The sequence below is a fragment of the Penaeus vannamei genome, chromosome 17 (assembly GCF_042767895.1).
Source record: "Penaeus vannamei isolate JL-2024 chromosome 17, ASM4276789v1, whole genome shotgun sequence".
Lineage (NCBI taxonomy): Eukaryota > Metazoa > Arthropoda > Malacostraca > Decapoda > Penaeidae > Penaeus > Penaeus vannamei.
This window is the reverse complement of record NC_091565.1, coordinates 42,645,884-42,660,883: the sequence shown is the minus strand read 5'-3', so window position 1 is coordinate 42,660,883 and position 15,000 is coordinate 42,645,884. Positions and strand designations below refer to the sequence as shown.

The 15,000-nt window shown below is 40.2% G+C and overlaps 1 protein-coding gene across 1 annotated transcript in view; it reads left to right on the top strand.

Annotated features, from left to right (window-relative positions):
- LOC113828459 (transient-receptor-potential-like protein) overlaps positions 1-15,000 on the top strand; it is a 110,085-nt gene that overhangs the window by 86,188 nt on the left and 8,897 nt on the right. The window contains exons 4-6 of the mRNA XM_070132561.1: positions 1,899-2,007; positions 9,118-9,290; positions 11,423-11,548. Of these exons, the coding sequence (XP_069988662.1) occupies positions 1,899-2,007; positions 9,118-9,290; positions 11,423-11,548 (408 nt within the window). The remainder of the gene's footprint in view (positions 1-1,898; positions 2,008-9,117; positions 9,291-11,422; positions 11,549-15,000) is intronic.

The following is a 15,000-nucleotide window of genomic DNA, read 5'->3' as shown; positions in this document are numbered from 1 at the left end:
AACAAATGAAAGAAGAATAAAAAAGGGTTTGGAAGAAATGGAGAGAAAGATGGAAGCAGGAAACAGAAAGATACAAACACACAAAACGAGATTGTAAGGATAATAAAGAGAGTGCAAAGGCATACGAAAATATAACAAAAGTGAGAATAAAAGAGAGAAAAACGTAAATAAAGGGAAAGTTTCAGCGAAAAAAAGAAGAGGAAGATAAAAAAAAAACAATATATTTTTTATATACATTTTAAAAAATACTTAATGAAAAGGAGGGTCGTGAAGGAATTAAATAAATGAGGATAACAATGATTATAATAAAGATGATACTAATAGTAATAGTAATGATTATCATGGGAGTAATATTCATAATGATAATAATGATGATAATAATATTATTATTGTTGTTATTATTATTATTATTATCATTATTATTATTATTATTATTATTATTATTATTGTTGTTATTATTATTATCATTATCATTATCATTATTATTATTATTATTATTATTATTATTATTATTATTATTATTATTATTATTATTATTATTATTATTATTATTATAGTAATAATGATAATGATAATCATAATAATGATAATGATAATAATAACAATAATAATGACAATAATAATAGTAATAATAACAGTAACAATATTAATGATAATTAATTATGATAGAGTCGATTATATTACTAATAATAACAATAATAATAACAATAATGATGAGGATAAGGATAATGGTAGTAATGATAATGGAAAAGATGATAATGATGATAATATCTATGATGATAATGATAATGATAGTAATGATATTAATGATAATGATATTAATGATAACGACAATAAGAATGACAATAATAACAATAATGATTATAATAATGATGATGATGATGTAATAATGAAGATAGTAACAATAATAGTGATACTGATTATCAATATCATCATGATAACATTGACAATAGTAAAACAGCAAAAATAAGAATGATAATCATGATGATACTGATAATGATAATGGTAATAACAATAACAATAATAATGATATTGATAAGGTAATATTGATTATCATAACAATAATGATGATGATTATGATGATAATGATAATGATAAAAGTAATAATAAAGATAATGATAAAAGTAATAATAATGATAATGATAAAAGTAATAATAATGATAATGATGACGATGATAATAATAGTAATAATAACAATAATAAAGATGATAGCAATAATGATAATAATTATAACAATGAGAATGATGATAACGGTGGTAACTTTTATAACAATAATGGTAACAGTTTTCGCAAAAATGTGAAAAAACACACAAAATTTTCCTTTAACAGCTTAATGAGCGCTATAACAAGGGAAAGTCATCCCTAAATGGCGGGACTATAAAGTCTATTGTCCCTTGAAAGTTTGCAGGCTTTAGACATTTATACAATCACTGGGTAATTGCTGGCTTTAAATTTTCGCTTTTTTTGCCGAGATAGAATTCGCATAAGATTTAGCCAAAGTTTTCTACCGTAAATCCCGGAGAAATGACATATCCTTTATGTAAGATGATTTTTTTATTATTATTATTACTATTATTTCTGTTTGTCCTTATATGTTTATTTATCTTTCTGTCTGTCTGCCATGTATTTATTATCTTTTTGTCTGTCTATCAATATATTTCTCTCTCTCTCTCTCTCTCTCTCTCTCTCTCTCTCTCTCTCTCTCTATCTATCTATCTATCTATCTATCTATCTTTTCTCTCTCTCTATCCTTCTCTCTCTCCCTCTCCATCTCCCTCTCCCTCTTCCTTCCTTCTCTCTCTCTCTCCGCTCCACTTTATCCTCTAACCTCTCTTCCTCCTTCTACTCCTCCTCCTCCTCCTCGCCATCAGAAAGAGTATAGCATTTTCTTCCCGCAGGTACGTGCTGGCGGAGAGGAGTCAAGCGACTTTGACCCTAACATCTCTCCCATTATCCTTGCTGCTCATTGCAACCAGTTCGAGATTCTTCAGCTGTTTCTGTCACGAGGCAAGTGTTGTTTATGTTGCTGTTGTTTTTGTCTCGTCTTGCTGTGCGGTTTTGTGCGGGTTTGGAGTGTGTGTGTGTTTATTTGTGCACATGTGTGCGTGCGTGATTGTGCTTGTGTAAATATATAAAGATCGATAGATAGATATACATATGCGTATATATATATATATATATATATATATATATATATATATATATGTGTGTGTGTGTGTGTGTGTGTGTGTGTGTGTGTGTGTGTGTGTGTGTGTGTGTGTGTGTGTGTATGTGTGTGTGTGTGTGTGTGTGTGTGTGTGTGTGTGTGTGTGTGTGTGTGTGTGTGTATGTATATGTATATGTATATATATATAAATATATATATATATATATATATATATATATATATATATATATATATGCATATAAAAGATAAGTATACATATATATATATATATATATATATATATATATATATATATATATATATATATATATATGTATATATGCACATATATATATAAATATATATATATATAAATATATATATATATATATATATATATATATATATATATATATATATGTATATAATATTTATATAAACATATACCTATATATATATATATATATATATATATATATATATATATATATATATATATATATATATATATATATATATATATATATATATATATATATACATAAACTGAAATTTTCTTTGGAATCGCTCGGCGTCTCCTGTCATCTCTCTCCTTCAGATCGCGGAAATCGGCCGAATTTCCTCCCTTTCCTCTTCCCTTTTTCTTCCTCTTTATTGCCTTTCCTCCGCCTTTCAAGTCACAAATCTTCCTGCTGTATCGGCGGCGCAGGATCCGATCCCGAATCAAAGGGCGGCGGATCCTTTTCTTCCTCTCTTCCTTCCTTCCTCCTCCTCTTCTTTTTCTTTTTCTTCTTCTTCTTCTTCTTCTTCTACTTCTTCTTTTTCTTCTTTTTCTTCTTCTTCTTCTTCCTCTTCTTCTTCTTCTTCTCCTTTTTCTTCTTCTTCTTCTTCTTCTTCTTCTTCTTCCTCTTCGTTTTCTTCATCTTCGTCTTCTTCTTCTTCCTCCTCTTCTTTTTTTTCTTCTTCCTCCTCTTCTTCTTATCCTTATTCTTATTCTTATTCTTATTCTTATTCTTATTCTTATTCTTATTCTTATTTTCTACTCGTCTCTTTTCTCTTTCATTTTGTTTCTACTACTCCTCTTCGCCTACTTCTATAACTCCTCCTCCTCCTAATCCTCCTTCTCCTCTTCCTCATCCTCATCCTCCTTCTCCTTCTTCTTTCTCTTCATCTTCATCCTCGTCCTCCTACTCCATCTCTTCTTTCCCTTTTTCCTCCTCCTCTTCTTCTTCATCATCATCCTACTCCTCCTTCTCCTGCTCTTCCTCCTCCTCCTTCTTATTTTCCCCTTCCTCCTCCTCCTCATTCGTCTCCTTCTCCTCTTCCTTCTTCTCCTTCTCCACCTCCTCCTCCTCCTCCTCTTTCTCCTCTTTCTTCTCCCCTTCCTTCATCTCCTCCTACTCCTCCTCCCCTTTTCCTTCTTCTCCTCCTCCTCCCTTTTTCCTCCCTATCCTCTTCTTCTTCCTCCTACCCTCCTCCTCATCCTCCCATTCCTTCTTCCTCCTCCCTAAGCCTCACTTCCCCCTTCACCATCCCCCTCACCCCTCCCTCACCCCCCCACGCATGATCAATCTTCCAATTACATGTGCTAAACCCACCCATTCACCGAGGAGAGAGAGTTACGACCTTTATGATCGAAGACCATAAGGTTCATTTTCGAAAGAACCGTGTCTTTCGTCGGGGGAATGAAAGGGTATTAATTTTTTTCTTTTCTTTTTTTCTTTCTTTTTTTTTCTTGGCAATTGTCTTAGGAAATGTGATCATGAGGTGATTATCATGTTTGCGCCCGAGACAATGCATTTATTGGAGAATTGGTATTTGGCGCTGTCATTCTGCGAGCGAAAGTGAAAGGGGGAATGAGATAGATGGTGATGAATGGGGGGACAGATGGAGAAGGGATGGAATATTTAGTGAGGGAGGGAGGGGAAGGAGGGAAGGGAAGGGAAGGGAGGGGAAGGAAGGAAGGAAGGAAGGGAAGGGAGGGAGGAGAAGGAAGGGAGGGAGGGGAGGAAGAGGTAAGGAAAGGAAGGAAGAGAGGGAGGAAGGAGGAGAAGATGGAGAAGGGATGGATATTTAGTGAGGGAGGGAGGGGAAGGAGGGAGGAGGGAAGGAGGAAGGAAGGAAGGAAGGAAGGGAGGAGGAAGGAAGGGAGGGGAGGGAGGAAGGAGTAAGGAGGAGAGAGATGGAGAAGGGATGGAATATTTAGTGAGGGAGGGAGCGAAGGAGGAAGGGAGAGTGAAAAGAAATGAAGGGCAGAGGAATGAAAGGAGGGAAGGAGGGAGGAAGGAAGGATCGAGGAAGAGACGGAGGGAGGTAAGGAGGCAGGGAATGATTGATGGATGGAGCAAGGGAGGGAAGGAGAGAGAGACGGAAGGAAGGAAGGAGGGAGGTAAAGAGAGAGAGAGAGAGAGAGAGAGAGAGAGAGAGAGAGTGTGTAATATAAACATTTCCAAATTTATAGATTAATAAACAACTGTGCAGCTTCAAGTTCCTCTATTGGTAAACAGGGACACTAAAGAAGGGCAACATAACATGAATTCTCGCTTCGCAAAATTATTGCCAAACCGATCCGAATCTAATAATTACAGGCATTAAATAACAAATGGAAACTGTACCAGACAGCTCAGTTTCATATTATGGATTTTTCGTTTGTTTTTTTTCATCGAATTTATTGTGTTCCAGCATTTTGAAATCACCCCCCCCCCCATACGCATGCTTCTCTGCCCCCCCCCCCCCCCCACCTCTCTCTACATAATAAGAATAGAAGCCAGATAGATGGGAGGATAGATGTCGAGATGATGAGAGAGAGAGAGAGAGAGAGAGAGGGTGAAAGAGAGAGGAGAGAGAGAGAGAGAGAGAGAGAGAGAGAGAGAAAGAGAGAGAGAGAGAGAGAGAGAGAGAGAGAGAGAGAGAGTGAGAGTGAGACAGAGGGTTAATGAGAGGGCGAGAGAGAGTGAGAGAGAGAGGGTTAATGAGAGAGCGAGAGAGAGAGAGAAAGAGAGAGAGACAGAGACAGACAGACAGAGAGGGAGAGAGAGAGAGAGACAGAAAGAGAGAGAAAGAGAGAATTTATGCGAGAGAGAGAGCGAGAGAGAGAGAGAATAAGAGAAAGAGAGAATTAATGCGAAAGAGAGAGAGAGAGAGAGAATCTGTGTATATCTGTGTGTGTTATATCCGCGCCAATGAATACTGAATGTGGTATGACTTCTAATTAAAAGAGATATGCATGACAAATTGACTAAACACGTAGCATACTGATTTATTAATTATCAAAGAGAATAGTTTGCATCGCTCCTCGCTGGGTGGGTTGGCGCCCGAAGGATCAGGTCGTTCTGGGTCATTTGAGGATCGGAATGTCTCGGGTTAGGCGGGTCTCTCTAGCTATCAAATCTATCTATCCATTTATCTATCTATCTATATAACTTTCTATCTATCTATCTATCTATATATATATCTATCTATATCTATATATATCTATATCTATCTATCTATCTATATATAAATATATATATATATATATATATATATATATATATATATATATATATATATATATGTATATATATATATATATATGACACACACACACACACACTCACACACACACACACACACACACACACACACACACACACACACATATATATATATATATATATATATATATATATATATATATATATATATATATATATATATATATATATATATATATATATATATATATATATATATATACATATATATATATATATATACATATATATATATATATATGTTTACATATATATGTATATACATATATCCATTTATCTATCTATCTATCTATCTATCTATCTATCTATCTATCTATCCATTTATCTATCTATCTATCTGTCTCTCTATTTATATGTCTATCCATTTATATATCTATCCATTTATCAATCTATCCATCTATCTACCTATCAATCCATTTATCAGTCTGTCTATCTCTATCTATCCATTTATCTATCTATCTATCTATTCCCCACACACAAATACAAACCGGCAGATAGACAGACAAACAGAGGCAGAGAAACAGAGAGAGAAGAAGGAAGAGAAAAGAGAAAGACAGGAGAGAGAAAGAAAGAGAGAGAGAGAGAGAGAGAGAGAGAGAGAGAGAGAGAGAGAGAGAGAGAGAGAGAGAGAGAGAGAGAGAGAGAGAGAGAGAGAGAGAGAGAAAGAAAGAGAGAGAGGGGGGGAGGGGGAGGGGGGCAGACTGGGAGTGCTTTCACTCATTCTGCTTCTACGTCAATCATTTTTTTCCTCATCTTCATATCTCCTCTTCTCTTTTCACTTCTCTTATTCCTCTGACTCTTCCCGTTCTCCTCCTCCTCCTCTTCCTCCTTTTCCTCTTCCTTTTCGTCCCTTCGTCCCCTCCTCCTTCCTCTCCTCATCATCCTCATCATCCTCCACCTCCTCATCCACCTCTTCCTCCCTCTCCTCCTCCTCCCTCTCTTCCTCCTCCTCTCTATTTTTCTTCTTCATCGTCCTCCTCCTCCTTCTTCTTCGTCTTCTTCTCTTCCTCCTCCCTCTCCTGCTCCTCTCTCTCCTTAACTTCCTTCTCCGTTTTTCTACTTCATCCTCCTTCTTGTCCCCCTCCTCCTATTTCTTCTTCTTTCCTTCCTCTTCCCCCTCCTCCTCTCTCTCCTCCTCCTCCCTTCCCTCCTTCTCCCACTCCTCCTCCTCCCTCTCTTGTCTTCTTCTTCTCTTCCTCCTCCTCCTTCTCCTCCTCAACCCTCTATTCTCCTTCTTCTTCTTCTTCTTCTTCCCCTCCTCCTTCTCCTCCCTCTTCCCCTCCACCTTCTAGTTTTCTTCTTCTTCTTCTTCTTCTTCCCCCCCCTTCCTCTCCTCCTTCTCCCTCTCCTCCTCCTCCCTCTCCCTTTTCTCCTCCCTCTACTCCTCCTCATCGTCGTCGTCCTTCCCTTCCTTCTTCCTCTCATCCTCCTCCTTCCTCTTCCTCCTCCCCTTCTCTTCCTCCTCCTCCCTCTCTTCCCCCTCCTCCTCTTCCTCTTCGTAACTCCTCCTCCTCCTTCTTCTCTTCCTCCTCCCTCTTCTCCTCCACACTCTCTCTCTCCTCCTCCCTCTCTTCCTCCTCCTCCTCCTCCTCCCGTCTCTTCCTCCTCCCTCTTCTCCTCCACACTCTCTCTCTCCTCCTCCCTCTCTTCCTCCTCCTACTCCTCCTCCCTTCTCTTCCTCCTCCTCCTCCCCTTCCCTTCCTCCTCCTCCCTCTCCTCCTCCCCTTCTCTTCCTCCTCCTCCTCCCCCTCTTCTCCTCCTCTTCCCCTTCTCTTCCTCTTCCTCCTCCTCCACGTCCTCTTCCTCTTCCTCTTCGTCCCAATATCCTCTACAAGTGACGTTTACTTTCGCAGAATCTTCCGGGAAACCGTTGGACAATACACTACAAATTCCCGTTTTCTTTGTATGTGTCAACCTCCTTAAAGAAAACGAGATCCTCGAGATTCGTCACGTGCGGTCACTCACTCTTCTCGACCGCTGAAGGAGGGGGATGGAGTGTTAAATTTTGTTAGCACTGTGTTAAAGCTTTCGAATGACGTCATCTCTTGGGGGTGATAGAAATGTTTAGGGTAATTGTGGTAGGATTTTTTTTTTTTTTTTTTTTTGGGGGGGGGGTATTTTTTTCATATGGTGTTAAAATTTGTAAAAAGGAGAGAGGAAGAGAGGAAGAGAGAGAGAGAGAGAGAGAGAGAGAGAGAGAGAGAGAGAGAGAGAGAGAGAGAGAGAGAGAGAGAGAGAAAGAGAGAGAAATAAAAGAAAATAAACAAAGATAGAAAATACTGTGTTAATCTTCGAATCACGTCATCCTTTTAAAAAAATCAAAAGCACTTCAAGTAATTGTAGAATTGTGGTCATATGGCATTTTCTCTTTCTTATCTCACTTTTTCGCAAATTTTCCCAAAGTTACGTTGATGTGCGAGACCGAGACCTCTCTTCTCCTTCTTCTCAAATCTCATTTTTCGCGATTTTTCCCAAAGTTACGTTGATGTGCGAGACCGAGACCTCTTCTCTCTTCTCAAATCTCATTTTTCGCGAAGTTTCGTTGATGTGCGAGACCGTTTTCCCGCAAAGAAAGGCGCCCCACTTTCTTCCGCAAGCCCCAAGTTGCACAAGTTGCACAAGATGCACAAGTTGCACAAGTTGCACAAGTCGCACAAGATGCACAAGTTGCACAAGTTGCACAAGATGCACAAGTTGCACAAGATGCACAAGTTGCACAAGTTGCACAAGATGCACAAGTTGCACAAGATGCACAAGTTGCACTCGCGCCGCACTCCGACAGCCTCTCAAACTTATGAATATTGTTTCTCCGTTTACGATTACCTTTATGACCTTTACGAGGCTCGTTGTCCTCATTATCGAGTCGTAAGGTGAGTTTCCCTTAACGTCAATTTGTATAATCGTTTCCGCGGCGAAGATCGGATAAAAAGGTTTTCGCTGCGTTGGTGAGGGCTACGGTTCCCGATCCTTGCGGGGAAATTCGGATAATATTGTTACGAATGGAGGCATCGCGGGGTTTGGTTTGTGTTTGTGGAACATTGGTAGTTTTGAGAAGTGAAGTGGAAAGAATGGAACTATTTTTTTTAATTTATGAAACATGACGTTTTAACATGAGGAATTTTGTCTTTTATATTGTACGTGACTGTACGTGTTTGTGTGTGTGTGTGGAGGGGGGGGGGGGAAATATGCCCTTGCTTTCGCGTTTTTTCATTCGCTGTTTCATTTACAATTTGTTTAGCATGAATCCTGCAAGCATGTACGCCCGCGCGAGTGTGTCTGCATGTGTGTGTATCTTCGCGCGTATCTATATGTATTAAAAAAGTAAATAATTATAATAATTGTCATAATAATCTCCACTTTTCCACAAAGCCACAGCCCCCAACGCCCACCCACCCAACCACTAACCCGAAGCCACTTCCTCTCCTCCTCCGCCAGGGGCCTACATCGACAAGCCACACCCGCTGTCGTGCTCCTGCCGCCAGTGCACCGAAGGATTCCACTCGGACTCCCTAAGGTACAGCATGAGAAGGATACACACCTACCGCGCCCTCGCCTCTCCGGCCTGGATCTCCCTGACCTCCGAGGACCCCATCCTGGCCGCCTTCAGGGTACGTGGATGTGGGGTCTGTGTGTGAGAGAGAGGGAGAGAGAGAGAGAGAGGGAGGGAGGGAGGGAGGGAGGGAGAGAGTGAGGGAGAGAGAGAGAGAGAGAGAGAGAGAGAGAGAGAGAGAGAGAGAGAGAGAGGGAGGGAGGGAGAGAGAGAGAGAGTGTGTGTGTGTGAGAGAGAGAGAGAGAGTGAGAGTGTGTGTGTGTGTGTGTGCGTTTTGGAATGCTAAAGTTACCCCTTTTCTCGCCTGCCTTTGATGGTCCAGGAACTAATGTTTTTATTCCCTTTCGTGTTGGTTTGACTTGGGCGTTTTCGATGCAGCCCTTAGTGGTTTGGTGGGCGTGGTTGGCATCCCCTTTTCTGGTATAGTTTGGGATTGGTATTGGGCAGAATTCACACGGTACCGCGTCCTCGTTTCTGCCTTTTATCTTTTATTTATATATTTTCGTTTGTATATCTCGTTTAAGGTCGAGGGTCCTATTAAAGCTGTATTTAAGGTACGTAGGGTTGGGTATATGGAGTAATTTTCTTTTCTTTCCACTGTTTTCTGCTTTTTGTACTGTGTCTCGTTTTCTTGGATGGAATAACTCCTTCTCTTCCTCCTCCTCTTTGTTTTTCTTCTTCATCCTCCTCCTCCTCCTTCGTCTTCTTCTCTTCCTCCTCCCTCTCCTGCTCTTCTCTCTCCTCCTCCTCCTCTCTGTTTTTTTGTTTTTTTTTCTTCTTCTTCTTCTTCATCCTCCTCCTTTTTCGTCTTGTGTGTGTGTGACCAGTACCTTTCTTGTCAAAAATCAGCAAAATGTTGGATTCGATATATAAATGGTCTTTGGCCATTGTTTTTTTGTTGTTTGTTTGCTTGCTTGTTTTTTTTTTGTTTGTTTGTTTTTTAGTATATACAGTAATAATGTGTTCTCGCTCAGTCCTTATAGATGTGGCCATATTTTACAAAGAACCTTAAGTACGTGTCCAGAAATACGATAAAATTCACATACTACAGATAATATGGACCTGTGTGAATACCTTTACATCTAACTGGTATTATGTAGAAGGGATGTTCGGTAGCAAGCCCCATTGTAGAAGCAATACCGACTACATACAAGATACATACATAGTCTGAAGGTGTTGAAACTATCCAATAGTTTACATTTCTGAGTAGAAGTGATATCCAGACCCTCATAGTGAATAGACCTCTTAGACCCTGAGTGAATCTGGATATGGGTTTACATACCAAACAGTTCCCATAGTTGGGGTTCTATCAATGTTATTTTATATCCGGGTTACGGGTGTGGTTATGGGGTATTACAGTATATGCACCGTGGCCAACTACGGTAGATACTGAATGATTTCGTTATGGCTATGGACAGAAAAAGTACAGGTTAGGGTACGTTTTAGTGCTGAACAATCTGTTCCCTCGGATTTTCTTCAACGTTTTATCAACAAGAGAATGTGTGTATATCGAGACTTCTTTTCCTTTTCTTTTTATACAAGAATTTGGTCCGTTGGAAAATCTTATGGGTAAATATTTTCGGTGAATATTCAATAGTTGTTAATTTTTCTAGTTGTTTATAAAAGCAGTAAACGATTTGGGTGACGAGTGGAAATTATCTATAATAAAGAAGGTGAGACTAAAGATAGCAACAGATAATAATAATAATGATAATGATAGTAATAAGATAATGATCCTGGTGATATCGACCAGGATGCTACTGCGCATGATAATCATTAAATAAGAATGATAATGATAGCAATAAAAAAAAACTATGGTAATGATGATGAAAATGATTATATTAATGGTCCTTATTAGTATTTTAATTCTCTGCCATTATAATCACCATCCCTCACCCTCCTCCCCCTCCCTCCCCCCCCCCTCCCACACAAACCACCCAAACGCATATTTTAACCAAAGTAAGAATAAATAGATAAATGATTAAAAAATAGACAGATACATGAATAATTAAATAAGATTCTAGAAAACATAAATGACAATAAAGCATTTAATAGAGATGAATAGATACACAAACAAACAAATAAAACGCTAGAAAACATGAACAATAATAACGAAAACGAAATACATGTTCCCGCACCGTGACCTGCAACCAATGACCTCGCAATGATCCCGTTATGACCTCTTTACAGCTGTCGTGGGAACTGGAGCGCCTTGCAAGGGTCGAGAACGAATTCAAAGACACTTACCTGGAGTTGAGTGAGCAGTGCAAGAAGTACACCTGTGATTTGCTTCACCAGTGCCGGTCGACAGAGGAGGTAAGTGGATGAGGTGATGGGGGCAAAGGGGATGGTGGGGGGAAGTAGTGGTGGAGAGGGGAGCGGTGATGGAGTGAAGGGGTTTAAAGTGGGACTATGTTTTGAAGTGGTGGGAGTGGAGCTATGGTTTTGAAGTTAGGAATGTGGAGATATGATTTTGAAGTGATGAAAGTGGAACTATGGTTCTGAAGTGATGAAAGTGGTGCCATGATTTTGAAGTGATGAAAATGAAGCGGTGATGGGGAAAAAAAGTGAAAGTGATGTTATGATTTTGAAGTATTAAAAGTGGAGCTAGGGTTTTGAAATTATGAAAGTGGTGATGATGCGGAAAAGTGGTGAAAGTAGAATGATCATTTTGAATGAAAGTGAATTGGTACTGCTGAAAGTGGAGTCATAACAGTAAAACTATTCAAGTGTAGTGGTAATGTGATGAAGTGAGTGATTCTGAGGTGATAAGAGTGGAGTGGTGAAGGTACTGGAGTGGCGTAGTGATGAAATGATGAAGGAGATGTGATAAAACTGGAATGATTGTGATGTGATGAAATTGGAGTGGTGTTGGCGAAGAGCTGAAAGTAGTGTGATGAAGATTATGTGATGAAATGATGAATGGGGAGTGGAGAGGGTGAAAGGACAGTGGTGATGCCGTGACGAAGGCAATGTGATGAAAGTGGAGTGATGATGAAGTAATGAAGTTGATTTCGTGAAAGGAGAGTGGCAGTGAAGTGATGATAGTAAAGTCATGGAAGTGAAATGAGGATAATGAGATGACAGTGAAGTGAGGAGAGGAGAGTGAGGATAGTAAATGATACTGAGTTACGACGGTGAAATGAGGAAAGTGAAATGACAATGAATGTCATTTGTGGTAGTCGAAGGAATTGTCATAGAAATTGACTGAAGATTGTCATATTGGTTTGTTTTTATATCTGATTATTGTTATTATTCTTTTGTGATCATCATTACTGTTTTTATCAATGATAGTGTTTTTTTCACTGTTATTGACAGCAGTAACTATAATGGTGAAAATTATTTATATTTCATGAATTGATAATCACACTTACGTAATTCTCAATAAAAAAGATAACTCCTAATTCCACTTAAGTATCTCCACAAAATAAAATAACCTCCAGATTCACTTTAAATTTCCATTTATCCGAACATCAAAAATTTCACTCCAATTAACCGAACACACTTAACACACACACAAAAAAACAGAGCTAACACAGTACACGCCACATGATTACCATTAATAAAGAGGGTCTAATTAGATTTCGAAAACGGCCTCTATAATTAAGCGCAGAAATAGCGGCGCTGGAATTAATATCCGTAATGGAGCTTCACGGCAAACGTTTGTTGTGGCTCATTTCGGCTCCGCTGAAACGTTTGAAAAGAGAGAGAGAGAGAGGTAAGGGGGGAGTGGGAAGGGAAGGGGAGAGAGGGGAGGGGGGAGAGGGTGGAGGGGGGAGGGGGATGTAGGAGAGGGGAGGGGAAGGGGAGAGGGGAGGGGAGGGGGAGGGGAGGGGGGTGTGGAAGAGGTAAGGGGGAGTGGGAGGGGAAGGGGAGGGGGGTTGTGGGAGAGGGAAAGGGAGAGTGGGAGAGGGGAAAGAGAGTGGATGGAGGGGGGGAGAAGAGGGGGTGAAGGGGAGGATGGGAGAGGGGAGGGAGATTGTGTGAAGGGGATGGGGATGGGGAGGGGGGGTGATGGGACGGGAGAGGGAGAGTGGGTGGAGGGGGAAGGGGAGGGGAGAGAGGAGGGGGGAGGATGGGATGGGAGAGTGGATGGAAGGGGAGGCAGAGGGGGTGAAAGGGAAGGGGTGAGAGTGTGGTAGAATGAAAACGAGGGAAGGAGAGAGGAAGAGTGGGTGAGAAGAAGAAGAGAGACAGAGGGGAGAGAAAGAATAAATGATAATAAGAAATTTTAAGAACAGGAGACAGAAGGAGGACGATGAAGACAGACATACAAAACAAATAGATAAACAAATGAAAAAGAAAATAGACGAAAGAGAAAGAGAAACACCACCAATAAAAAAATAACAAATAAATAAACCTCAGAAAAAAGCGAACCACATCTATAAAAAAAAAAAAAAAAAAAATCTCAGAAAAAACGAAGCACACCTAAAAATAATAATAATAATAATAATAAATCTCATAACAACGAACCACATCAAAAAAAAAATAATAATGATAAATCTCATAAAAACGAACCCCATCTAAGAACCCCCACCACAGAGACCACTCCTCCAAGACGTTGCAACGCCAACCCAAATTTTCCTCTGCAACATCAGACACACCATTGCAACAGCACCAGAGAGGCCGAGCGATCCAATTACAATTTCACCCCCCCCTCCCCCTTCACCCCCTCCCCCCCCCCTCCCCACCCCCTTCACCCCCTCCCCCCCTCACCACCCCCTTCACCCCCTCCCCGCCCCCTTCACCCCCTCCCCCCCCTCCCCACCCCCTTCACCCCCTCTCCCCCACCCCCACCCCCCCACCGCCATTCCTTGCCATAACAGTACGCCCAGAACTCAGCAATGATTGCAACCGAAATGCAACAATTGAAGAAGACATTTGCAGCGGAGGAGATGCTGGTTGCACGCGCCCGGGTTAAGGGCTCAGTCGCTACGGTGTGATAGTGATAGATAGATGGGTGGATAGATAGATAGATAGATAAACTGACAGATGTACACACACACACACACACGCATGGATAGGATGGATATGGGTGGATAGATAGGGTGATAGATAGAGGGGTGAATAAATAGGGTAATAGATAGGGTGATAGATAGGTGGGTGAATGGATAGGGTGATAGATGGATAAGTAGGTAGATAGATAGATGGGTGGATAAAAAGAGTGATAGATAGATGGGTGGATAGATAGGGTGATAGAGTGATAGATAGATGGGTGGATAGATAGAGGGGTGGATAGATAGGGTGATAGATAGCTGGGTGGATAAATAGGGTGATAGATAGATAGGGTGATAGATAGGTGGGTGGATGAATAGGGTGATAGATGGATAAGTAGGTAGATAGATAGATGGGTGGATAAAAAGAGTGATAGATAGATGGGTGGATAGATAGGGTGATAGAGTGATAGATAGATGGGTGGATAGATAGATGGGTGGATGAATAGGGTGATAGATAGGGTGATAGATAGATGGGTGGATAGATAGGGTGATAGATAGATGGGTGGATAGATAGGTAGATAGATAGATGGGTGGATAGATAGGGTGATAGATAGAGGGGTGGGTAGATAGGGTGATAGATAGATGGGTGGATAGATAGAGTGATAGATAGATGGGTGGATAGATAGGGTGATAGATAGATGGATGGATAGATAGAGTGATAGATAGATGGGTGGATGGATAGGGTGATAGATAGATGGGTGGATAAATAAGTAGATAGATAGATGGGTGGATAGATAGAGGGGTGGATGGATAGGGTGATAGATAGATGGG